This window comes from Mandrillus leucophaeus, unplaced genomic scaffold (genome assembly GCF_000951045.1).
Source record: "Mandrillus leucophaeus isolate KB7577 unplaced genomic scaffold, Mleu.le_1.0 Scaffold93, whole genome shotgun sequence".
NCBI classification, from domain to species: domain Eukaryota; kingdom Metazoa; phylum Chordata; class Mammalia; order Primates; family Cercopithecidae; genus Mandrillus; species Mandrillus leucophaeus.
The window spans coordinates 2158547-2186506 of record NW_012110141.1 but is presented as its reverse complement, the minus strand read 5'-3'; the positions used below and the strand labels follow the sequence as shown (position 1 = coordinate 2186506).

The 27960-nt window shown below is 41.4% G+C and overlaps 1 protein-coding gene across 1 annotated transcript in view; it reads right to left on the bottom strand.

The window, feature by feature from the left end:
* PGM5 (phosphoglucomutase 5) overlaps positions 1-27960 on the bottom strand; it is a 172621-nt gene that overhangs the window by 16248 nt on the left and 128413 nt on the right. Inside the window, exon 11 of the mRNA XM_011970194.1 lies at positions 17638-17772. Within this exon, the coding sequence (XP_011825584.1) occupies positions 17638-17772 (135 nt within the window). The remainder of the gene's footprint in view (positions 1-17637; positions 17773-27960) is intronic.

The window sequence follows — 27960 nt, the reverse complement described above, 5'->3', positions numbered from 1 at the left end:
AAAAAAAAAAATTAGCCTGGCGTGGTGGTGCATGCCTATAGTCCCAGCTACCCGGGAAGCTGAGGTAGGAGAATCATTTGAATCTGGGAGGCGGAGGTTGCTGTGAGCCAAGATTGCACCACTGCACTCCAGCCTGGGCAACAAGAGCGAAATCCCATCTTAAAAACACAACACAACACAACACACACACACAGAACTATATAAACACAAAATCCAGGAACTGTCTCCACTCAACCCAGCCCTCCTAGGAGCACACCAGAGCTGGCAAAGCAGCTGTGCGAGGACATCACCAAAGCAAAGAGGCTGAGACTCCAGGCCCACTTTGGCAAGGAGAATTCCTGGCTGAGTGGAGCCCTGAGAGTGTGTGCTCTCTCCCCTCCCATGTTGAGGGGCTGCCAAGGCCCAGGCAGGGTCCTTCAGTGGCCTGATGGTGGAGGCTCACCCCACTACCTCCTTTCAGACCTACCCATGGTGAGGTTCACCCCAGGGTGGTGATGCTGCTTCTCTGGGAGAGGAGTTCACAGTCTCTCTGTACTTCCCACCACTGCCACCCCACAGCCTACTTGAGGTAACTAGTTACAAAGTAGCACAGTGGCATTCTCCAGCTTCCAGAGGGTACAGCCTTATAAGAAAGGACTAGCCCTTGGGAAAGGATTTGAGGACATAAAAGGGAATAGGAGGACTGAAAGAGAGACCACACTTCCTACTAGTCTGGAATTGTGGAGCTTGAGGACCGCCTCTGACAACATTCTTAGAGGACGGATTAAGGTGCATTAACTGTGCCAGATTGAAGATGGGAATGCTGGTCTACTTCAATTTACTTTTCATAGGTGGGTGAGCACGCCATATTTTTTGAAGGCACATAATAAGGACCTTAGTTAAGGTCTTAGACTCTGAGGCCCAAATGTAGGTTCAAATACCAGTGACACTGTTTAGAAACAGTAGATTGTTCAAATTCTCAGGGCCAAAGTTTTCTTATTTGTAAAACATGGATGGATAGCATGACTACCTATAGCATTGGATTGTGGTGAGAATGAGATATAACACACACAAAACACATAGCATTCTGCCTAGCCCCCATACAGGGCGAGCACTGATATGTCCTGATGAACACTATTATTACTACCACTATCATCATCGAAGCCATAAGCCTGACTTGCTATTAATAAAAAAGTAGGCTACAAGTGAGTGGACCTGCATACCAGTCCCAATAAGCTGACCTTTGGTAGATAGTCAACAACCCTTCTAGCTTATGTTTATTTGCCCATAAAATAAAGTTCATGTTATCTTTTTGATAAAAGATAAAAAGAGATTAAGAATGTTGAGGTGTTCCCAGCTCTTGGAGTAAGAAAGCCACTCAACTCAGAGGCAACATCTCTCTGTGTCAGCGAGAGGGTCAGTGACACACCCAGTGGAGGAAAGCTTGTCTGCATTTTTGTGTGCACCATGCCCTATATATCGAGCCAGAGAGAATACAATCAGATTGCAGTTGCATAAGACAATGTTGACAAGAGAAGGAACGGACATCACAGCTTTTGAAACACATTCCTTAAGAGTGTATCAGATTCTAAAGAAGTTAGCAAAGACTTCCACATTGAGCAAAGCAGAGTGGCAGAGTTGAGGTGAGTAGCAGAGGCAAACTAGAAGAGAACTTCTGCCACGAGGGCCACCTGAGTCTTATGGAGGAGGCAGTAGTGGGACAGTCATTAACATCAGGCACTAAAAACATGGAAATGAGCCCTGTAAATGAGGAGAGACTCTTCCCCACAATAGAAAGACTATTAGTGAAATTAATGGATGGTTAATGCACACTTTATGAATGCAGTTTTGACAAAGGAACATGCTCTTTTATGGCCTTTGCCTTTAGACTGTGCTGCCATTTAACCTAACATATTTAAAGTGTTTTAAATAATTGACCTTTTCCTAGTAATTGAAGTTGTGCTAGACTGTCTACCCACAATTTTAGCAAGGCTTTGTGCCTTGGCAAAATCAAATTAGAACTTTCTTTAATTCATCCACGTTTATTTTGAATCTCTCAGCTCAACTAGTATAATTGTGTGAAGAAAGCAGTCTAACACTGCTGAGTTGATATTGAGGAAGGGTTTCTACGGAGATGCAAATTGAAACCGATTTTCTTGTTTCTTTTTTTGTTAATTGACCTGAGAAGCAGGAACAAGTCTTTAAGGATCTTGGCACATTTGTCTGGGTTATTTTCTGCATGTTTTATGATTTTCCTAAATGAGGAAGAAATAGAGGCCAGGCACCCCTATAAATGCATCCTATTTGGTTTGGCCTTAGAGGGTTTATCTGGTCTGGAGACAATGTCAAGCCTGCTAAGCAGAGGTGGAAATAAGGATCCCAAAGGTCATCCATCACAGGACTTCTCACACTTTTATTTTTCTCCGTTTTTTTTTTTTTGAGACGGAGTCTCACTCTGTCACCCAAGTTGGAGTGCAGTGGTGCAATGTTGGTTCACCGTAACCTCCGCTGCCTCCCAGGTTCAAGCAATTCTCCTGCCTCAGCCTTCTAAGTAGCTGGGATTACAGGCATCTGCCACCATGCCTGGCTAATTTGTATATTTTTAGTAGAGAAGGGGTTTCACCATGTTGGCCAGGCTGGTCTCGAACTCCTGACCTCAGGTGATTCACCCACCTCAGCCTCCCAAAGTGCTGGGATTGGAGGTATAAGCCACCGCAGCCAGCATCCGTTTTCTTTTTTTAGAGACAGGGCCTCCTTCAGTTGCCCATGCTGGTCTTCAACTCCTAAGCACAAGGGATCCTCCCCACCTCAGCCTCCTGAGTAGATGGCACTCTGTAGGCTAATGCCACCACGCCCAGCGTTAGGACTTCTCAAACTTCAATGTGCACATGAACCACCTGAGGAGCTTGTTAAAATGCAGGATCTGAATAAGTAGATCTGGGCTGGGGCCAGAGATTCTGCATTTCTAAGCAGCAACCAGGTGATGTGGATGGTCCAAGAACGACCCTTAGTGTAGCAAAAGTATAAAGCACTGTTAATAACAGGGTAAACGTACTTTCTTTTAAACTTTTTATCGACTCTTATCCATTAAAAGGAAAGCAAATTCATAATGACTGTAAATTCTGAAAAACATGGGTTGATATGAGTCAGAGCCAGCGGCTTGATTCAGCATTATAGAAACACTTAATGGTCAAAGACAGTGTAAAATGTAAAACTGGGAAATCTTAGTATATCATCAAAGTCTCTTAGCTTTTGTTAGACACCACACCGACTATCCTGACTGTAATTCCCAAGAATATAATTAAAAGCAAAGAAACAGAACAAAAACAATACAATTGCTACTTCCTAGGGAAATGGGGTGAGATTCCTTGGAGACTGGGTTTGAGGATCATTGTTAATGTGACTGAAATGTACTAGTACATTGTTACCAGCTCCCAGAAGCCCCATTCACACGGGCATGCAATGTCACAGCACTCCCTGACTTGGGGTGACTACTGAAATGTCACGTGTTTGCTTCCCATTCTTTGTAAGAATTCACCAGGGCTCATATTCATACTTTCTTTCTTCATCCCATTTATCCATTAACGTTTTCCCCTTTTCTTCTGACATAGTGCTGCTCTTCTGAAAATCATGTGTAAGCAATTGCTTTAAAAAGAAAAACGAAGAACCCTTTTGACAAGAAACAAAAGACCTGAAAAAGGAATTTGATTTCACAAATACAATCGTTTCCCTTTCATGTTTGGCTGCAATCAAAAGCTATGGAGTTCAATCTCAGAAGCCTAATGCTGGAGATTTCCAGAGAGATTTGATATTTTTTCCCCTAAAACTTTACAATTCATCTATATATACAAATATACACAAATACAAATGTAATTTTAAATTTTACAGTGTAGATGGCTTAGCCAAACTCATGTTGATGCATGCTGTACTGAATGTAATCAGAAATTGTGAATAATGTGTCATATTCAGAAACCTATAAGGCAAGGGTCAACAAATTATAGTCCTTAGGCCAAACCCAGGCCACCACCTGGTTTTGGTGCAGCCATAAAAATGGTTTTTATGTTTAATGGTTGGGGAAAAAAAAAAAGATTTTGTGACATGTTAAAAGTATCTTAAGTCAATTACAGTGCCTATAGTTTTATTAGAATATAGCTTCACTAATGCATTTATGTCTTACCTGTGACTGCTTTTGTGCAACAGTGGCAGTTGAGAAGTTGTAACACAGACCATACGATTAATGTTACGGGTTGAATTTGTCTTCCATAAGTGCATATGTTGAGGTCTAATTGCTAATAGCTCAGAATGTGACATTATTTTAAGATGGGGCCTTTACAGAGGTACTTGTATTAAAATGAGATCATTAGGGTGGGCTGTAATCCAACATAACAGGCGTTCTTATTAAAAGGGGAAATTTGGACCCAGAGACACACAAGAAGGAAGATGATATGAAGAGACACAGGGAAAAGACAGCCATTTATAAGCCAAAAAGAGAGGCCTGGAACAGATCAACAGATCCTTCCCTCACAGCCCTCAGAGGGAACCAGCTCTGTCAACACACTCACCTCAGACTTCTAACCTCCAGAATGAGAAACAAGTCTTGTTTTGTAAGCCACCCAGTTTGTGGTACTTTGTTACATCATCCCTAGCAAACTAATACAGCTAGCAAAGCCTAAACTATTTACTCTCTGGGACTATTCAGAAAAAAACTTGACTCCTGCTCCAAGGAACCAATTTTTCTGTTTAACCCCTTGAAGCCAGACAGCACATGCTTCCTGGCTAGTCAAGAAACTTCAGGGGTCCTTTCTTCAATGAACCTGCCTTTCATCATACACCCACTGCAGTGTTCAAGCCCTTTCTCTCTGGTAAAAGAGCTTGGAACAACCAATGGATTGCACATTATTTGGATGAAACGAAATCATTGAACAACCCCTACTTACTACCTCTTACTCCAAGCCAGGAAGGTAGTGAATTTGTTCCATGAATGGAGAGACAAGTAGAGAAACTCCACTTCATCCTTGAACCTTCTGACAAAGCATGGTACATCTAAAATGCCATGTCATGAGAGCCCTGGGAGCTCTCAGAGAAGACCTAGGTTTTTAGAAGCTGTCAGTTGTCTTGGGACATTTCTCATGGATCCAGTTTGCTCTCTGAGATGGTAATTTGGAGGGAAAAGGACAAGTAAATTGCAGTATAAAACAAATTGCTAAGTAATCTGGGAATCTTTTATCCTCATGTGATAAGAAAACCAGTCAACACCATTATTAATAAAAATAATGGTGGTGAAACCCCTTCTCTACTAAAAATACAAAAATTAGCCAGGCATGGTGACACATGCCTGTAGTCCTAGCTACTCGGGAGGCTGAGGCAGGAGAATTGCTTGAACCCGGGAGGTGGAGGTTGCGGTGAGCTGAGACTGCACCACTGCACTCCAGCCTGGGACAGAGTGAGACTCCATCTAAAAAAAAAAAAAAAAGGCAGAAACAATAACATTAATGACAATAAACATTTATTGAACATTTATTCACATGTCAGGTATAAACCAAAAATATAATTCTAAGCCCCAAACTGACTGACTGGACATCTCCCTGCCCCCCATTATTGGCCAAAAGGATCCCGAAAACTAGTCCGGGCTGTGACAGGAAAAGGGGATAGCATATGCCTCAATATATCCTCCTCTCTGGAGCTTAGGTGTTGACAGTTAGAGATTCTACGACTGACAGAACAGACTCTTTGCAGCAATAAGATACCAAATTCCAACCTGACCCTGATACAGCATCAGATGACAGATAATAGACACTGAAGGAAATCAAAGCATTTTACCCCAGAATATATTTCTTGGACATAATTTGGAATGGTTCTACAAAGCCATCTTTTGTGGGGGAAATCTGCCTTCTGTAGAGAATCCCTGTCCCTTGCTAGATCTTTTCTGGAGAGTCTGACACCCTTTGAGGTCTAATAAGAGATATTTACCATCTATTCTCTCTGAAGCCTGCTACTTAGAGGCTTCATCTACATAACAAGAACCTCAGCTTCCACAACTTTATCTTAACTCAAACATTTGTTTATACTGACTTTACCTCTTCTGACAAAGCTTAACTTTTTCAACCAATTGCCAATCAGAAAATCTTTGAATCCACCTATGACCTGAAAGCCTCCCCTTCTTTGACATGTCCTGCTTTTCTGGGCCAAGCCAATGTATGCTTTACATGTGTTGCTTGTGTCTTTGCCTGTAACTTCTATCTCCCTAAAATGTATGAAACCAAGTATAAGCCAACCACCTTGGGCACATGTTCTCAGGACCTCCTGAGGCTGTGTCACAGGCCATGACCTTTAACCCTGGCAAAATAAAACTCTAAAATGATTAAGGCTCATCTTGGTTGTTTTCTTTGATTTACACAGGCATTGTGCAAAACTCTTTACATATATGAATTACCTGATTTAATCATTACAGCAATATAAAATAAGAAGTATATCTATCTCAATTTGACTGATGGAGAAATTAAGTTGCCCAAGATCACAAAACTGGAAAATGGCAGAACTAGGACTCAAAACAAAAGTAGCTGATTTCAAAGCCCAACGTTTGTATCAGAGGCCATCCAGCCTTGATGGTATGCGAAAAAACCAAAATCTTCTTGGGGTGCTGCCTAACAATTTTAGCCACCTGAGAAAGTGACAGTGGTTTTGTCTTTTCCTCTGGCTGTTAAGCTGGTATTTTCACTCTAATGCTTTGACATCTTAGGACCTGGCTGACTCTGGAAGGTTTTGTTCTTCCCAGGGTTAGCTAATTCTTAGAGACAGCAAACAGCACACCCTGGAGCTTACCTTTCAGATGCAAACCAGACACTTCCTTTCTCAGCCCACACAGGGCTCTCAAACTTGGGCCACTATTTCTCTGCCCTAACCACCCCAAGGCTAGGTAGCAGGCAATTAGGGACAGTCCCTATGCCCCAGAGCCTGCTGAAATTATTCAAACAAGCTAATCCTAAACCTGCTCACCATGCTTTACCTTGCCTTTCCGACAGGATCCCCAAAAAGGCTTCACCCACATTTTCCCTTTGCTCATTCTGCCTCCTGTCTGACCCTGGCGCTTCCCTGTGTGATCCTGTGTGGCGTGTTGTGCCCCCTCCTCTTGGGAACTGTGAGTAACAAACTATCAGTCATCTCAACATCTGTGGGCCTCCCCATACCTGAATAATAATGAAGTCTACATTTTAAGCCACTCTCTCAGCCTCATCTACCTTCCATCTCATATCATGACGGTACAGTACACAGGCCCAGCCTGCCAAAGTATGCCTCATGTGATGATTTGTATCAACAAAAATGCTCAAAAATAAAACCAAAAACACAAACACGACACCAACATTGTACAAACCTCTAACGGCTTTCCCTCCTGCCCAAGGCTTAAGCATTCTGGCATTGAGATGCTCCTCCCTGGAGTTTGTCAGGCCTGCCAGCATTCCTGGGAGTCAGAAACAAGGGATGGGAAACTCCCTCACCTGCATCTGAAACAGGAATTCTCATTCGGGGATTAGGGCATCAAACTTAAAATCAGCAAGAGTAGACAGGAGAGCAAAAACAGCCACATTCTCCCCTTGACAGCTCAGATCCTGTATTCTGCATGTGAATGAAGCATGACCATGGTGGGAAGCCCAGGCAAAGCTGCCTCCAGATGCTGGCTAATTGCACACACTAGTCCAGAGCTTCCTTCTGAAGGCCACAGCCAACCTCCAGGTTCACTGTCAGTCCCCATTTGTTAAGATACACTCTTATTTATTATATAAGCGAAGCAAATGATTTACTGTACACCAAGGAAGGACACCACTTCAAAGAAAACCGGAATCACCACCAGTTCATGAGACCTGGGTAGCTTTCTCCTGAAAGGCACGGAAACGTGATTGTGCTGTGCATCTGGGCTGGAACAAAAAGGCTGCTGGGAAAGGCAGATTGTGCTGGACACAGCTTGTCAAACCCATTCATCTGGCAAGAGAAGTGATGACCAGTGACCTCTGGACTTGTGTGACTGCTGCAAATTCATTCATGCTCCTTTTTCAGGCTGAGTAAACAAGATCCAGCAAGACTCGGTGATTTGTGGATATAAACATCACTGGGTTAACCAATAGCTGGTTAAGCATGTGCTTTAGACACGGTAAAACCAGCACCAAAACAAAAGATATTTTGGTAAGAAGCTGATATTTAATATTTTACAAATTAGAAGAGCATTATGAGGAAAAAATCAAAATGTTTTTAGGTTTCCTTATATTTGTTTTTAAAGCTAATTTTGTTTTTATATTTTAAACAACATATAAGAAAGTAGGGAGGAGATATAATTTTTTTTAAGACTTCAGGCTTTCTCAACCGTAATCCAAACTTGACCCAAAGCCAGGATCAAGGCATGCCTTTTGGTTCTTTAGTGTTCTGTTCTTAAGACCACTGGTTCTCGGGATAAGCTGGCGATGCTGATATTCTTGCAAGATTTGGAATTAAGGGCCTCTTTTGTATATATTGCCATGAAGGGACGTGTGAGATGGGCTCTGTCTGTGGGATTAACATGAGTGGTTCATGGTGGCAGTCCGTAGTTTCCCACAAGTCCCAGACTGTGTGTAGTGTGTATACACAGGGCTTCGCATACTCAGTACCTTGAAAGGAGATCTGATCATAATGTTTGGCCAAGAAAAAGGCTTATAGTCATAAAAACTCTAAAAAATCCTGGTCTACGATAGACACTAGGCCCTGGCGGAATCTCCCAGATTCCTAACCAAGGGAGTTTTTCACATGCCATCAGATGACCAACCCTCCCAGGGGTGTTCTCAGCTCCAGGGAAAACAATATGTAGTAATGGCAGAGTATGAGTCCAGATTTCAATATCTAAGGGAGGAAAAGAAGGACTGTTTGCCCCGGAGTTTTGTTTGCCTTTTCAGAAAGTACTCATCTAAGTAGAAATAGAAAAAAACCTATACATCTTTGCATCTTTCCAAGTTTAATTCCCCTCTAAGAGCCAGTTATGAAAACACAGCCATATTAAATTCCTTTCTACACCACTAGAGGGAAATCTAACCCACCTGACCAGAACTTTCTTCTTCCTTTTAAAAAAAAAAAAAATTATAATTACAGAACTAAAATTTTAAGACTGACACTTACTTTGAGACATTATCCTGCTCAATACTTTCTACTCTTGCCCCTGTTTTAAAATTATTTGAATACATGTAGGCAAAGAGACTTAGAAAAGCACAAACCAGCCATCCTAATTGGGCAGGAGGCTTGACAGTTGAGAAATTGTTCTAACAGTCAACCTGAATCTCTTCCAGTTCAGCTTGAGTTTATTTCCTCAAATTACATATTCATTAGTTATGGAGAACAGCTGGTCCTCTTTCCCCGCCTCACATTATTCCTTAAATTCCTGAAGACCTCCAAGTCACGCCTCTCATCTAAGCGGAAAGAGCCAGCTCCTTAACTTGGTCCTAGAGGTTAGAGCCCAACTCTTCACCAAGTGTTTCTCTTCTAAACTCTCTCTTCAACACTTTGCCCTCCCCCATAGCTCCAAAGTGCAGCAATACCGACCAAATTCTGAGGAGAAAAATAAAATGAGGTATTTCCTCATGTTTTCCCTCATACATATGGCTATTAATATATCCTTGCTCAGGTTTTCTTCTTAAATAACAACGTTTTTATTTATTTTTAAAGCTGAATTTGTTTTCATTTTTAACTACATATGGGAAAGTAAGGAGAGGAAATATAATTTTTTTTCAGGGTTTGGGGGGCTATAAACTGTAATCCAAAGTTGACCCAAAACCAGGACTGAGGCACAACTTTTAGCTCTTTAAATCACATATACCTGGAATGGTCCCAAAATCATGCTCTCATACACACATGCATGTACACACATATACATATACAAAAATCTTTATCTTGTCGTGAAAGTACATGGCTAAGTGAATGAGGATTTGTGTCACTTCTGAACTCCATTCTGTTTCTCTTTCACATCATGTGTATTATATTCATTTCTACTTTATTCTCCAAGTCTTTGACTACTCACTCTAGATCCCCTATGAACTAGAAAAGATATCCAATATTTATTTAGAATATTATTTTCACAATGTTTCTAAATCCTATTCATTGCTAATTCAAAATTAGTATAGAAAACTGGTTGTTTTTAAGGCACTGTTCACTTTTATAACTGTTGTTAAAGGAAAAACCTTAAACAAATTTAAGAGTTTAACTGAGCAAAGAACGATTCTTGAATCTGGCAGCCTTCAGAACCAGATAGGTTCAGAGCAACTTGGAGCTGCCACGAGGTCAGATAACATTTATGAACAGAAAGAGAAAAGTGAAGTAGTGAAAGCAGAAGTGAGGTCCAGAAACAGCTGGATTCGTTACAGCTCAGTTTTCGCCTTATTTGAACACATTCTGAAAAAGTGGCTGCCTGTAATTGGCTGAAACTCAGCCGCTGTGATTGGCTGGGACTCAGCTACTTGTCACAAGAGTAGGTTATAGTCTGTTCGGTGTGTTTACACATCCAGTTAGGTCATAGTTCACTATGCATGGAAAAACCTTTAGGCCGAACTTAAATTATGTAAGGAGGCAGCTTTAGGCTAAATTTCTCTTAACAGTGTGGAATAACAAATACGTTTGGTGTTTGTCCTCAATTTCTGGCACAGAGGTCCTAAAACCTTTGGAACTTCCTGAATGATAGGAGTGTCCTTTGTTATTATTTCAGCCACAGCAGACTTTATGCTAATGAGGGACTCTTGGTGAGCCCCAACATAGTTTCAGGTGAAGGGCTGGCTGCCAGAGGAACCAGACAGGTGGCTAGAGGGCTGTAACGTTCAGCCCCACCCCGTGACCTACAGGGAGGGGAGCAGGGCTGGAGACCAAATTCAACCACCAAGGGTCAATGATTTAATCAACCGTAATTACCTAGTGAAACCTCCATAAGAACCCTTCAACAGGGTTTGAAGAGCTTCCAGGCTGGTGAACACATCAAGGTGCTGGAGGGTGTCTTACTCAGAGAGGGCATGGAAGGAAGCTCCACACTCCTTTTCCACACCTGGTCCTATGCATTTCTTCCATTTGGCTGTCCTAGGTTCTAGCCTTTATAATGAACCAGTAATGCTAAGTGAAGCACTTTCCTGAGGTCAGTGGGTCATTCTAGTGAATTATTAAATCTGAAGGGGGGTTGTAGAAAACTCCAAATTTGTAGTTGGCAAGGCAAAAATGTGGGTAGCCTGTGCACCCTATTTGCAGCTGGCATTCCTACTAGGAGCAATCTTGTGAAACTGAGCCCTTAACCTGTAGGGTCTGGGCTAAATCCAGATAACATCAGAACTGACTTGAATTGTTGCACCCAGTTGGTGTCAGAGAATCATAGAATTGATTGATATGAGGAAAAAGCCTCTCAATAACACTGAACTGAGGCTCCAGAGGTAGCCTTGGACTCAAGCACAAGTAAAAAGAAATTCTCTTCTGGGCCTTCAACGTTAACATGGGCAACATGGATTTTGTTATAAGAAAGACTTAGTTTGAACTCCAGTCCAGAAACTACCCACTCCATGAATCTGAATTGCTCCCTGACTCAGTTTCCTTTCCTGCAAAAGCAGGATAATTCTGCCATGGGGCCACTGGAACGATGAATAAGATAAAGGATGTTTCTAGAATGGAGCCTGCATATTGCAGGGACCTTAAAAATGGCATTTATTTTATTCAAAACCTCAGTCATAGGAGGAAACCTGATGATAGCACAAACATTCATCCTGAATACAGAATATTTCAGCTTCTTGTGTGATATAATTGGGCTGAGATATTCCAAAGTAATTAATGGTCAATATTGCAATAATTTGGCAAAACTACATTGGGCATTTACCACATACCAGGTGCACTGGGGCTACAGGGAACTAATCTGACAAAGTCCCAGCCTCCTGGTGCTTCCATTCAACTGGGTGGAAACAGACAATAAAATAGAATAAACAAATATATATAGATAAATATATATACATATATATAAGATGAGGATAAATGCCATGGAGAAAGCAAAGCAGGGTAGGGAGGTAAGAAGTACCTGCATGTGAGGGCTATTTTATATCAGGTGGCCAGGGACACCTTTACCAAGAAGTAAGGAGACAAGCCATGCAGATGTCGGAAGGAAAAGCATTTCAGGCAGAGGGAACAGCCATCATAAATAACACAAGGCAGAGCGTTCTCATCATGTTCACCAAACAGCAGTTGGAGTGGAGAGAGAAGCGGGAAAAGAGATAGGAAATGAGGTCAGAGGGAGAAGGGGGCCATTTCCAGTATGTCGTTCAAGATCATGGTAAGGGTTTGGGCTCTTCTCTGAATGAGGTGGAGGGGAGGATTTTAGCAGAGCTATGAGGTGGTCTAACATGTTTCAGGAGAATCACTCTGATTGCTATGCTGAGAACAGGGTGGGTAGAGAATGGGCAAGCGTGGAGGGAAGGAGACCAGTTAGGAGACTATGTACTGCGCTAGAGAGAATAGTGCTTGGCCCTGGGTGGAAACGGTGGAGGTGGTAAGATGGGGTCAGATTCTGGGTGTGTTTTGGAGGTCACACTGATAGGATTTACTCTTGAATGAGAAGGACTGAGGCATGAAAGAGAGGAAAGAAGAAGTCAAGGCTGAATCCTAGGGTTTTTTGGCTTAACCATTTGGAAGAATGGAACTGCCATTTACTGAGATGGAGAAGAATGAAATAAGCAGGATGCTGGAGTTTGTTTTGGAGGCGTGCACAGGAGGCTGGTGGGAATTCAGTGTTGCACATGTCAAGTTGGTGATGTCTATAAGACATTCAAGTGGAATCCAATAAGCAACATAAATAGAAGTCCGGGAGACAGAGATCAATGTGTGGAACGGTATTAAAAACAGGTGCCGCTCATTCTACAGTTTTAAAGAATTCAAGGTCCTGCTGCTAGCACTTCACAGTTCACTTAGCTCTTTGCTATTCAACGGGTGGCTCCTGGACCAGCAGCAGGGAGGCTTCTAACAAGGCTTGTTAGAAGCTCCAAGGCTTGTTAGAAATGCAAAATCTCTGGCCCTCCTCATACCTGAGTCAGAATCCACATTTTAACACATTCCCAAGGTGATTGACTGGTAATTAAAGTTTGAGATGCACTTGTCTAATTAATATCATCCAGGAAACTTTTAAAAATCTACAGGTCCCACCTCAAAACAATTAAAGTAGAATCTCTAGGACTGGGGCCAAAGCATAGGTACTTTCACCAAGTTGCCCGAGTGGTTCTGATGTGCAGCCTGGGCTGAGAACCACTGAGCTGACTCTTCTCATTTCTGTATGTTCCCTCTTTCAAGTTTCGTTGCTAGTGTTCTTAGAAAGCCATCCACAGAGATATGCGGTTCTAAGAGAGGATGCACGCTGGTAGCTAGAGTAATCATGTCTCCTGGTTTATTGGGGACAATCTAAACATAATTACAGTTATCTTTCACTCACAAAAGTACAGATCCCCAACTTTTGCTAGTTCTACTTAATGATTTTTCAATCTTATGATGGTGTGAAAGCAATACACATTCAGTAGAAACCATACTGTGAGTCCCTATACGATGATTTTTTCACTTTCAGTATAGGATTCAATCCATTTCATGAGATATTCAGCACTTTATTATAAAATGGGGTTTGTGTTAGATGATTTTCCCCAACCATAGGTTAATGTATGTTCTGAGTTTGTTCAAGGTAGGCTGAGCTCAGCTCTGATGTTCCGGAGGCGAGGTGTATTCAATGCGTTTTCAACTTATGATGGGTTTATTGGGGTGTAACTCTGTTGTAAATCTAGGAGCATCTGTATTCTGCTTTAGATTACAAATCATATATTCTCCCTATGTAAAACAAAATGGCTCTATACTTTATTTCTGGATTACAAAGTCTTATTAAGAACAGGTAGAACACAATGACAGATGACCTTTGGTTTGACAGGTGAATAAATATGAGGGACCTGGTGCTTAGGTATTAGTCGTTAAAGCCTTCTAGGTACAGCTTATCAAAAACACATACTTAAAGTCGGGTGTGGTGGTTCACACCTGTAATCCCAGCACTTTGGGAGGCCGAGGCAGGTGGATCACTTGAGGTTAGGAGTTTGAGACCAGCCTGGCCAACATGGGAAACCTTGTCCCTACTAAAAATACAAAATAAGCCAGGGATGGTGGCAGGCATCTGTAGTCCCCGCTACTCAGGAGGCTGAGGCAGGAGAATCCCTTGAATCCGAGAGATGGAGGTTATAGTGAGCTGAGATTATGCCACTACACTCCAACCTGGGCGACAGAGTGAGACTCTGTCTCAATAAAACAAAAACAAACAAATATTTAAATTCCTCAATTTTCAGGATGACTGGGGGAAAATCAGGCCCCTCCCGAGGACTGGGGTGCCATGGGGTGTGACTGTATTCTGCAGTGAAAGTACTAAAGCCAAGGGTTGATTAGCCACAGGCTGATTATCAGTCTGTGATTTTCCTAGCCCTTAACAAAACTTCTCCTTCCTTTTCCTTTTGGATCTTCTATTGTTCCTTAACTACTCCACCCACAGGCTGAAAGGGACAAGGGAAGAAGGTCAACGAGAAGCTAATTTAGCAGCCCTGCTAATAAATTGGATGGGAAATAAAATGGAAACAATTGTACTGTTTCTGGTTACCTGTGATTTTAAACGCTTTTGGCTCATTCCTTTTTCCAAATGATTACCAGCTGGTTTGAGGGTTCATTGAAGGCCTAGTGATTGCTGGTAAAATTAAAATAAACTTGTATTTTAAAAACTAGGTAGTCTTCCAGCAACAAGCCTTTGGAAGCTTTCCTTCCTGATTTACCAAGGACACAGAGTGGGATCAGGGCAAGCACCTGCTCATTTCATCAGGGCCCTCCCCGGCCCATCCTCTTCTTACCACCAATTCGTAGGCACACATGGATAGAATTTTAAAACAATATTTTTGGTGTAGATAAGAAATTATTTGACATTAACTTAAAACAAATAGCATCATCACTGTTCTACAAAAGGATGCAAATGGGAAATCTACATGTGAAGGTATGGTCTAAATGCATATAGATTATATCACAAGTTTTCCTAATTGCATCACTAGAATTGTTATGAGTACGTCTGCAAGGCAATCAGTGTAAATGTTTAAAATATGCTCTGTTCACATGTGTTCAAAATGTCTGGAAAAGAAACTATCCATGGGCAAAGTAAAATAGCCAGATGCTAATAAGCCAGTTGAAGGGAACTCTCTGTTCTCTTGCAAAATAATTTGAGTGTAGATGGCTATTGAGTTAGCATGGGTAAAACATTAAAAACTCCCTGTTGAATTGGAACAAGATTCACAATGGAATCTTTGCAGATTAGAGAAGGTGGAAGGGGTTCTTTCTGTAGCTGAGAAAGCAACACAAGCAGGTCTTTCCAGTCAGGCCCTGATCAGGAATAACACTAGCGGCTTCAGGAGTACATCTTACTTTGATCTCTGTTCACAGTTAATCAAAGGCTTTTTGGAAGGCAGAAGCAGGTGGTCCTGGAAAGCAACCTTATAAGGAGCCTCCAAAATGCTCCAACTTAAAGGCTTAGGTAGAGTTCAGCAGTAATTAAGACAGGTTGGCCTGCTGAGAGAATCTTGCTTTCCCTTAGGTGGTTAGATTTCTTTTAAAGTCTTACTCTATGATATATCCTGACTCAAAGCTATTATGCAATAGGGCTTAAGTTGGTGAGTGAATGATGTATGGTATTTTAACAAGGAGTTCTATTTTAATATAAAACTTTTAGCTAGATCATGTGCTACATCCTTGGGGGCCCATCTAGCCAGGTCTAGGAAAACTCTTGTTTCTGAGGAGAAGGGAGGGCAAATCAGCAATTGCAACAGGAACGTCAGTGAAGGGATTCACCAACCCTTCAAAGTGGCAAATTCTTTCCACCAACAGGATGAGAAATGTGCAGTCATGGGGACCAAAACCAGCATGACTTATGTTTCCTTTACTCACACGACCTTCTAAGAGTAAGCCGATGGAGGTTTTCAGCTTCAAAGGAAGCCTGCGGGCGGGGCGGGGTGGGTTGGAGGATCAAAAGCACTGCTTTTGTGGACTGCCTCAGGGAGAGACTCATGTGTGCATAGGATTGTTGTGACACTTGTCTAATGGCCTGGTCTCAGTCCAGCGTGGAAGGTAAATAAAAATAAGCAAATATCACAACCACTTACCCTGTGCAAATAGGGAAAAGAATGTTGAGGAAAAAATAGCCCGGAGTCAGAGTGAGTCAGAGTTGGTGAGGCCAGGAATATCATTCCTCACCCTGTACGTAGCTCTGGACTTTTAGGCCCCTGCTTTAATCTCGCTCCCCAACATGAGATGTAGAATAGTGTTTTATTCGGAAAGACAGGGTAAGCCTCAAATTCTTGCATGATTTGGTACTATCTTGGGCGAAATGTACTCACTAACAAATTATTTTGGCAGAATTTGGCCCATCCCCTGCATGGAAGGGCTATGATCCGGAGAGGAAAAGACAAGGTCTTCACGCTGGCCACATGCTTTGCCCACTCATGCTCTTGGTTAACCCTGAGAACAGCTCTCAGCCCCCTCCAGCCTCTCCTGTCCCATCCAGGATGATTTTACTCCAGGCAGATCTCCTGGCTGCAGGGGTAGGTGTAAGGATCTTAGCACCCATTATTACCAAGTTCTTTGAGACTCTCCAAAGAAACCAACCATGAAACAAAAAAACACAACAACAAACAAAAAACAAAACAAAAACAAAACACTAAACTACTGACAAAGAAAGAAGACCCTCCCAGGTATCTTACTCCATCAGGGCAAATTATAGCTAGAAATTCTGAGCACCTCTAAAATCAGTAGCAGTGAGTATTTCTCTGTTTCTCTACTTTTCCACAAAGGAAGTATGGCAGGTAGAACAAATGTTTTCATCTCAAAAAATCATCTCATCAAGGACCTTGCTTCGAAACCTGGATTGAAGACCAAGAAGGCAGGAGCAGCCAGCTGTATAGCTTGAAGTACCCAACATTAGAGTGGGTTGTTTCTGGTATTAATTAATGTTGCCTGGAGCGTTAATGCATATGGGAGTAGAGAGGCTTATGGTTGTGTTATTTATGATTTTTCCGAGTTCTTAATTGGCCTTATTGTTGAAAACATGAGAAGATTTTGCCAAGCACAATCTAGCTTAGCCTTGTTAATGTCCTTCCTTAACTTAAAAAGCCACCGATATCCTCTCCTCTCAGAGTAGACAATAGAGCAATCTCAGAGACAGATCCCATCTGTATTGGCACCTCAAGGTCATGGTCCAAATATCTGGAGATTCAGAATTTACATGAGCATAGTCAAGGCTCTGAGAGTTTCACCAGTTTGACTCTAACGCTAAATTTTCTTGTCTATAAAATGTGCCTTTTCTTTACCCCAATTAACAAACCACTGAACATCAAGAGAGGACGGTTGTTTGGGACATGCTGGTCTAAACGGATTACAAATCGATGCGAGAGAGCAATTTTTCTGTTTCAAACACTATACTGAATGAATTAAACTTGCTTGGAGTTGCACCGAGCTTGTCCTCCAGCTGAAATTATCACCTACCTTTCCAGAAGGTAAAATAGCCCCATTAAAGCCCCATGGAGCTAAATTTGCCAGGAGCTGCGAGACACACTGCTGGGAGTACAACTGTTTCTGTACCTGTGGCTCCTGGTCATGGCCGCTGGGGTCCCTCTCGTAGCTCTCTGCGTACAGTCTGAGGGTGGCCCGCACACCACTGGAGGAACTGAGCCGGAAGATGAGCCGTGACGCATCCGAGAAAATGATCCTCAGGCCCTGAGACCGAGAACATCCAGAATGGAGCAGTGAGCAAATGAATACACAAGTAATAATCATTAATATCTGTCATAGAAATCAGCATGTTTTTATACCTCAACACAATCAGAATCAAGACTATTTATATATTGGCTCTGGACACAGGGCATGTGATGAACCTACTTAGAGTTACCCATTTGTCTCTTTATTCTACTTCCATTGCTTTGTGGTTAATGTGGGGAAAGAGGAGCAAAGCTGTGAACAGATACTCGAGTTCTCTTGGGCTGGTGATATGGGAATCAGAAAGAAGTGGAAGTCACAAGGATGAAATGATATTCAATAAATATTCCTAGGGCCAAAGTTTGTCCCTTGTAAATCTGTGGATGCAGTGAAAGTAGGCAATTTGTCTATTACAGTAAGATGGATTGCCCATATTAAAGTTACCCCGGCATGAGGTTAGGCTGCAGGTTCCTCTGCTGGCAAGGGAACCCTCCAGTGAAGTGCCCAGGGCTGGAGCCTCAGCTAGGCTCTGAGGGTTGCCAAGTACACTGCCATCCTTTTGTCTCTGTCCTTTCTTCCATCAATCAAGAAAAATGACAAGTCTCAATTATTTTAGGAGGTTTATTTGCCAAAGTTAATGACGCACACCTGGGAGACAGGTCTATGCCTTTCTCCGAAGATGATTTTGAGGGCTCCAAATTTAAAGTGGAAAGGGCAAGATATTGAGAAGTACACAATTTTCAAGTAAGAGGTGGGTAGGGAAAAATAGTCATTCATGCCTTTGTCTGGTTCATTGAAGCTGCTTTTTTTTTTTTTTTTTTTTTAACATAAGATGACACGGACAAAGGAGGCAGAGGAAAATTGCAGGGAATCTGCATTTTACATAAGATAACAGACAAAACTGGGCCAGGGGAACAATCAGATGTGCATTTATGTCTGGCAGGCCAGGGGTGGCTGCACCTATAAACTATCAATTTGCATTGTCATGGTGAAATTTTAATAGAAACACCTTTAGAGTAAAGATCTAGTAGCTCACCAGGAATTCCCTTGTGGGCAAAGCATTGGGGAGGCACTTAGCTTTCATCTTGTAGTCATCTTATTTAGGAACCAAAAGGGGGAGGCAGGTTTGCATGACCCAGTTCCCAGCTTGAATTTTCCCTTTGGCTTAATTTGTTTGGGGGTTCCAAGACTGAATTTCCTTTCACACTTCTTACCTGACTTCTTCTTTGGCCTGACCACCAGAGTAGGGTGGGGTCAGAGCTGTGGCCTCACCTACTAGTGCTGCCTAGGATTAATTCCTCATTGGCTCAGCACAGCTCCATTCGCTATATATCTCTTCTCAGTAGAGGCAGGGATATTGTAAAATTATGACCATAAGATCATACTGTGACTTCTGTTGAAGGAAATGAGTTCTCCTAAGACAACTGATAAGGTAACTCTTGTAAATAAGCAAATTGGCAGGGGCCAGGGGAAGGAAGAGGAGGGAACAAAATAATATATCTGGTGACTTGTTATTTTGGAAAACTTAGATGTCTCAGGAGACATTGATGTCAGGCATTCTCCCAAAGCAATTTATCCTTGAAATTTCTCTGGCCTCAAGTCCTGTTTAAGAATAAGCCATTAGTAAAAAAATATATATACCTGCTGCATATGTGACTGCAATTGTTTACCCCCACCCCCATCTGGTGGTATCTGCTAGGGGACACTATGGTTCCATCTGAGTGGCTTTCTGCTTTTAAGTTTCCCAAATAAATATTTTAAATTCCCAAATAAAAAGCTTCAGTTTCTTTTGGAGTGGTTCAATGTCTGCCACAATTTGTGTAACCAAAGGGAGCTATCTCCCCTACTGGCAACCAATCACTCTGTAATACTGGCTTTGCAAACAGGATATTATTATCCAGGATTTATTCACTGGGCAAACATTTTAGAGCAGCCCTTATGGATTAGGTACTGCACTAAATCCTGGGTATATGAATATAAAGACACAGTAATTGCCCTCCTTAAGCCTGGAGTAGTTTATTACAACGAACAGAAACTGTCTTCTTAACCACCTTATGCTGCTGGAGAGGTGAATAGTTACAAAATTCCAAATGGAGCAAGTGAAGCATTTACTGACTGTTTACAAATCCCTATATTTCAAATTATGTTCAAACTGACAATAAAGCCCCAAAGATCTCACAATTATATTAATATTCATAGCCTTGTTTTTACAAACTCTTTTGAAGCTGTTACTTATGTTTAAGCCTACATTCCCATTGTCACTACACATGGGGCATGTGACTACATGACTCTGCTCAGAACTATGGCTTACCCATAAATTGATTAAAGCAATATCTAAGGATGAGGTCCTAACCCACCTGTTGCAGATTCCAAGTCACTTGGGGCTACTTCTTCTGATGAGCCCCTGGACTCAATCCTTTAAAATACCTCCCATTAAACAATTAACCTCTCAGATTCATTTTTGACCAGTGAGGGGGAAATTTAAGAATTCAGGTCATACCAAACTATAAACATGTGTTGTCTGCTCATAACTAAGCCTTTTAAAAATGAAATAATGTTATTGTTTTCCCCTGTGGTTAATTATAATGTCTTTGACTGTACTACATGCTACACACCTAGAAGATTGTTAGAACTTCTGTCTGGTAGCCTGGAATAGATTTCTCACTTGGAAAGGTGATGAAGATGTGAATAGCAAGCATCAGTCACTGGAAATGGTCCAGCATCTTCCCTCTTTCCTAGGAAACCAACCATGAGATGTTAACTGAGAATCTGTGTTGCTTTTCAAGACCATTCCAGGTGAGGAACATCATAATTCTTCTTCTCCACAGGGAATGGAAGGGTTTCTTTACAGCCAGCCTAGTTCTGTGCTGCAACAATCCCAGCACCATGTCGGCTGAGGGCCCCTTTTATGTGTGAATAGCTGTATTGGATTGCTTTGGGATCTGCATGTTCTTTCAACGAACATAATGAATTTGCAACCCAAACACGAGCCACGTTCTTTCCATCATGTGCCATCACACAATAGCATTTAAACTATGAAGACAAAGTTACCACTGACCAAGACTTGCAAAGTTACCAATTGTTCCTGAATTTCAATGAAAGAATACCAATAATCGCATTTATTTTTTAGGTTATACCAGGGGTTGGCACTATGTAGACTGTAGGTAAGAAGTTGACCTGCCACCTGCTTTTATGAATCAAGTTGTATTGGGGCACAGTCATGTCCATTCATTTATATCTTGTCTATGGCTGCTTTTGTGCTACAGTGGCAGAGATGAATAGTTGTGGCAGAGATCATCTACCCCCCAAGGTATAAAATATTTACTACCTAGCCCTTTACAGAAAATGTTTGCTGACCCCTGGTATAAGACATTACATTATTCACAACATAGAATACTTGCCCTTTATCCCTGCACCAGAAAATAGAAAATATAACCATTTGAATTATCCAAATCTCAGTAGAGAGAAATTATGTTTATGAAGATTGTTATAAGGATATAAAATCCCTCCATTCCCTGGTGTTCCAGCTTCTAGTCATAGGTTCATCTGAACCTGTATTTGGCTCAAATCAATTTACCTCTCACCACCTACTGCTAACATAAATGAATTTATTAAATTGCACTTTAGTTTTATGTTCTCACTTTCATTGCAGGATGCTACAAGCTATGTCTTATAAAATCCACTTTTGTAGTCACTAGCAGAAATATTGTTAGAGGCTGTATGAAGCTCTGCCTGAGACATTTCTTCAAGAGCCAAGTATTAGGAAAGCCTTTCCTTCCCTAAGGAACTTGTATTCTTTTTCTTTCTGACAATAAGAACTCTGCAACTAACCACATTTCCCTCTTCGATATGGCTGCCAGGATATTTAATGCCAAATTTGAGGTTCAGCCCAAGTGGATCCTTATGACTTGCATGACTATAAATTTTTCTTCTTCTGTTCTTGACTCTACTTTTACTTATATATTCCGTAGTCTTGATTTATGTTTCTTATTTATATTCTAACAACTTCATTATGTGTGTTTTTGCCACCACAAGTCTTGACGAAACAAGGCTCAGTGAAAATGAATAAAACAAGTTTCCACTGCAGTGTTAATCCTAAAATTTTGGACTTGCTGAGTTATGACTTTGGGTTCTTCATTAGCTAACAAGCTCTGGGAGGACAGAGCCTATATACCTCGTTCATTACCATTTTATCCACATAGCTTAGGACAATGCCTGGCACACAGTAGACCCTCCATAAACACTTGTTGAATGAATGTCACTGCATGTTCAACAACTAAAGTGAGCACCACTGCAGTCCCCCTGAGGCAGTCTCAGAGAGCCTCCCTTCACATTTAGCAAGGATTCACAGGCTACATGAAAACACGTGCACATTCTTCATGGTGAACTAGAGCTGATGTATCTACCTTGAAGGGTGGTTGCAAAAGATAAACTAATAAATAGAAAGTGCCTGGCATAGCATCATCATGGCAGGGCTTGACTGTTTACTCCTCTGCCATTTCTCAAGATGTCCTGAGACAAGGGCCAGTTTTGGCTAAAAACAATGGAGTTGAACCATGGTGGGTTCTTGTCCCCTGAAGTATGGTCTTAGACAAACCATTAGCTCATTAATTGCAAACTGCTACCTATTGGAATCAGTGGGAGGTCTTTAAAAAATGGTGCCTGGCTCTCACCCCCAACATTGTGATTTAATTCTTTTGGGGTGTCACTTGGGCATTAGGATTTTAAAAGCTCTCTGGGTGATTCTAATGTGCAGTAACTAATTGTAATAACCTCTTTTTTCTGGGCCACTTGCCTCATCTATCAAGTGACTGGACTGTGCTACATGTCTGTTATAAGGAAGATCCCTTTAGGATTTAAGGTTTCATACATAGGCTATCACTGCGCTGGGATCTTAGGAGGGCTGTTAACACAGTGAGGCTAATAAATCAACTTCATGCCACTGAGTCCTGAAAGCTTCCTCCTGGGGCCTTGTCAGCAGCAGAACTACCTCTTGAACCATCTGACATTATTATTATTTTTTTTAGCACAATCTTTGAAGGAATTCCTGGAGCAACTGTGAAAGAATTCATGATATCTCCCTAGCCGCAGCAGCTAGAGTAGCCAGAATATCCAGGACGACACACAGCCACACACTCAAAAAAGGGAAAAATATGCTCTCCTTTATTAGAAGAGAATGTTAATTATATGGTGGGGAGGAGGGTGGGTATCAAAAGAACACTTCAGTTCCAGCTTAGTGTTTTCCTTCCTTTTGAGTGCCTGTGGTTGTGAGCTTTAATGATGACAATGGAGTTCTGCTCACCTTAGCTCTGTCCCAGTGAAGAATGGTTGTTAAAGGATTTCATATCCCTTGTCCATATGCAGCTATCTCCACACAAAAATCCTCCAGTATGCTTCCAGTTATCACTGTAGCATCTCTTTTTCTCCCTGGATTTGCCCCCTCTTTGATTTACTGTTTATGAAGAGTCAGTTTGGAAATGGTACAAGAATAGCAACTGGATAAATTCAGGCTAGAATGCTGGCTCGATCACTTTTTAGCTGGTGGTCTTGAGTCACTTAAGCTCTCTAAGCCTTAGTTTCCTAAAAAGCAGATGAAAAATAATACAGCCTAGCTTATTGGGTTGTTGTGAGTGTCAGATCAGAAAATGTATGTGAGAAGTGCTTTGAAAATTATCAGTATCACCATATAAATATTATTCTTATGCTAAACTTTTAATCAAAATGGTGCTATGCACGAAGGCTTTAGTTAGTAATCATTTGCAAAATATGAAAGGTTGGAAAATTTAGGGCATAGCACCATTTTCATTGAAAGTTGTTGGCTTGTGATGTGATGGTGCATATATATTTATTTATTTTTAAATTAGGCAGAATTAAGGTTGATTTTAACTTTGCTCTGCCCTCTGAAATCACTACTAAACTCATGGATCTCTTGCAATTTATATTATCTTTACCAATTATTGAACTGGCTTATTCCTTCATAATTGGTCAATTTAGACCCTTAACATCCTGAAAGAAGGATCTTAGAGTCGTTCTTGCCGATTTCTCTTTTTATTGAAAAGAAAGAAGTTAAAACACTTGTCAAGGTAACATATTTAGTAAATGGAGGAGCTTCATTTACTTCCATGTAGGTCTTCTGACTCTAGGCTTACAATTTGAGGTTGAACCATATGCAACTACTGATATTCATACATTGCTTTTCATGCGAAATATCTGAAAAATATCTTGTGTTTTGTATTTTTCCCAAAGCTGACACACAGCCTTATGCAGAGTAGGTGTCTGATAAATGTTTCATAAATAAATGTTAGAGTTTTTACTGTTTTTTTTTTTTTAATTTTTAAAATAAATCCTTGTGTAAATCAATACAGGGAAATCTGTAAGTTGCTAAATGCACACGGAGCTGCCAGATGTTAGTTTGGAGACTGTAGGACATGTTGCAGCCAGGCAGGGAAGGGTGAACTGTACATTACCAACAGTTATTTGGCAGCATCGGACCTAGTCAAATACTGACTTAGGATGAATTCCAGGGAAAACAGCATATGGCCCTGCAATCTGGTGCAGTGTCACATATATAGTCAGTTGGCCACACCAGGCATGTGAACCTGGAGACAGGATGGCCTTGGAAGAGAGAGACTCTGCGAGCCTAACTCAGATGTTATCTCCCACAGGAAATCACAACGATTTATCTGGAAAGCGTCAAGGTGAAGATACTGCTTTGTAACATCTGAACCATATTTTGTAGAAGCGGGCATGCAGCCTAGAAAGCAGGAGATTTGGATTGAACAGACATATCTTTCCACACACACCAAAAAAAAAAACCCACCTAGAATTACTCATTTTTCTTTAATTCATAGAGTTACCTGTGAGCATGAGTTCAAAAGTGGTTGATCAGGCAGCAGTCAGTCCATAGGGTGCTTTTGTGTGAGTGAAAAACAGGTGCCCCCTCTCCCCCCAGCATGGATAAATTGCAGAAAACCATCCTTCCTTTGGCTGGCTTGGACTTCAGCTTCTCCTTCCCCATTAGGCTGGGTGCCTTTGTGCAGTGTGCTGACTGCACAGCCATACTCAGCTGCCCTGCTCTTGGGAGCAGTTCTCACCCAGTCTTTTTTTTTTAAACCAACCAGCTCTCTTGGGGGCTAACAATTGCAAAGAACTATCTGGGGAAGTCAAGGTCAAATGACTCCTTACATGTTCTTTTAAAGCACCCACCTGGAAAAGCCACCCTAGGTGATGAGAGGGCTGCTGAAGGCCAAAGATTTGAAAGCTATTCCTCATCCAAATTCCAACTCTCAAAACTGGAACAATGGAACAAAATCATGCACGTTCTATTTCCCCATTTCTTTGGCCAATGACTGCTGTTCCCTGTTCACACAATATCTACCCCAGTTCTGGGATATTTTGGAGTCAGACACACTTTACCCAGACAGCAGCATAGCTTCCTCCCTTAGTTCCTGTGATCATTTGCAGCTTTTCCCTTTTATATTTTTATTTCCTGGTGAAGCTCACCCACCGACAACACAGAGACATTAGTATTCCAATAGAAAGTAATCATGGTGCCATTCTAGAATGCTTACATGTTTGCTACACATTTTAGGACAATTTTACTACTGACACTTTAGACAACAGTTCTAAAAGAATCAACTTACACCAGGATAAGGTAATTCTTTATAACAAAACTCCAGTTAACCAGAAACAGGGGGATAAGAACTTCCTGACTAACCAGAAACAGTGTCTCCCTCATTCTATTATCTTTCTTGCCTTTTTTATAATTTGAGATGAGGTCTCACAGTGTCGCCCAGGCTGGTCTTGAACTCTTGGACTCAAGCAATCCTCCTGTCTCAAGTAGCTGGGACTACAGGCATGAGACATCACACCCAGCTTCCCATTTTATTTTCAAATCAGCTGACAGGTTTGCACTGAATATGTGTTTGGCCTTCAGAGGACAAATAGGAAAATCACAGGAAAAGTGGCTAATAGAAATTTTTTTTTTAATTCATAGTTTTCAAAATGTCCTAGCACAAGGCATAGTTAGTGCAATACAGAGCCTGACTGTCTTTATTTTCCCCAACCACAGTGTTGTAGAATGAGCACTGAAGTTGAGAATCCTAAACACAGTTATTGTAGCATCCCATTGAGAATGCCTATAAGAAACCTTGGCTCTTTATCTGGAGAACTAAACAACCCTATAACCACCACATTGGACTGAAGAAAAGCACAGTCTGATAAAACGGTTTCACCTGGGCTGCCTTCTACCCATTTTTCAGGGTATGGCTTAGATATCACCTCCCCATGGAGAGCTTTCTAGAGCCATAGTCTAGTTCCCCCTGCCATGCATGCCAAATAAGTTCTTCCTCCGTAATATTGTTCAACAAACTCTACGGTAATTAGAGCTTAATATCAATGTATCTTCCCTACTGCATTTTAAGCAGCAGACAGGAATCTCAACTGTCCTGAATACTGTTGTATCCTCGGTGCCAGTGAGCTGACTGGCGTCTAGTAGGTGTTTGGTAAATATTCACTGAATAGATGAAGATGTAAATGAATCCACCTTTAACAACCTTCACCATATTGGACTAAGTTAGGAAAGGAATATATGTTTATGGCAGAGATTCTTTTCAACATCACAATTTTCAAAGAAAAGGATTTTTTTAAACCCACATCCAATCACAATATACTAAATGTGATAATAGCCCATTCACTTAAACATTTCTGTGACTCAATGTAGAAGGGCTATTTGTGGGTATGCTAACTTTCAGATTTAACCAAATTCTATAGGTAGGTTAATCAGTTTGACTAAAATGATTTCTGAGACTCTACTTCCAGATGCGCAAACCACACTCCAGCAAATGGCACTCCAGCAAAAGGGACAATGATAAATTGTTACGATTACAGTCTCTCAATTAGTTCATTGATTAGAATGTTATCAAAGTTGAAGTTGAGGCTGGGTGCAGTGGCTCATGCCTGTAATCCCAGCACTTTGGGAGAACGAGGCAGGCAGATCACCTGAGGTCAGGAGTTTGAGACCAGCCTGACTAACATGGTGAATCCCTGTCTTTACTAAAAATACAAAAATTAATCAGGTGTGGTGGCACACACCTGTAATCCCAGCTACTCGGGAGGCTGAGGCAGGAGAATCACTTGAACCCAGGAGGCGGAGGTTGCAGTGTTGCAGTGAGCCAAGATCATGCCACTGCACTCTAGCCTGGGTGACAGAGCAAGACTCTGTCTCAAAAAACAAAACAACAACAACAAAAACAAAAAGTTGAAGTTGAAAGTTGACTAGCTAACTCTGAAGAGAGAAGAACTCAATCTCAAAGCTTCAGATTCTTCAGTTGATACGATTCAGTTGCTTTTATACAGTGCTGGGGACAACGTCTTAGTGAGTTTCTTCATATTTGTTGACCAGGGGTTGGTAGCATCAAGGTACATATTAAAACACCACATGCTGGAAATAAAATGTGATTTTGAGATTGCCAATTTACTGTTTCTAAATACTGAAATTAAAAAGAGCAGACACCTTCTTGCAAATTAAAATAACAACTCTAAAAGAAAACTGACTTCAAAATCAGTCTTCAAAGTGTACTTTTTCTCTGAACTGAATTCAAATGGTTCTTTTTTTCTGGGTTAAGGACAACATCAAAATGTTTCCACGTAACCTGCTTAACTTGAAGAGGTATTAATCAGCTCAGAGTTAGCCTGACATAATCAAATTGGACTTGGTTTTCCACATCAGCTAACTGGTATGCATTTATTTACATTAGCTTTTTAACCATCAGCTGAACTGTTACTTGCAGATGACTTCAGCACTGAAAGAGTTTCATGATTTTTGAGCTTGTTAGATAGAAATACAGGAGTCGGTTTGGGAGGCTGAAGTGGGCACATCACTTGAGGTCAGGAGTTTGAGATCAGACCAGCCAACATGATGAAACCCCGTCTCTACTAAAGATACAAAAAAAGTTAGCTGGGCATGGTGGTGCACACCTGTAATCCCAGCTACTCAGGAGGCTGAGGCACAAGAATCACTTGAACCCAGGAGGCAGAGGTCGCAGTGAGCCAAAATCACGCCACTGCACTCCAGCCTGGATGACAGAGCCAGACTCTATCTAAAAAAAAAAGAAAGGAAGAAAAAGAAAAAAGAAAAAACAACAATATAGGATTTGGATGAGTCATAAAAAGAGACTCAGTTGCTTAAATTTTGCTCCCAAAGTGTCA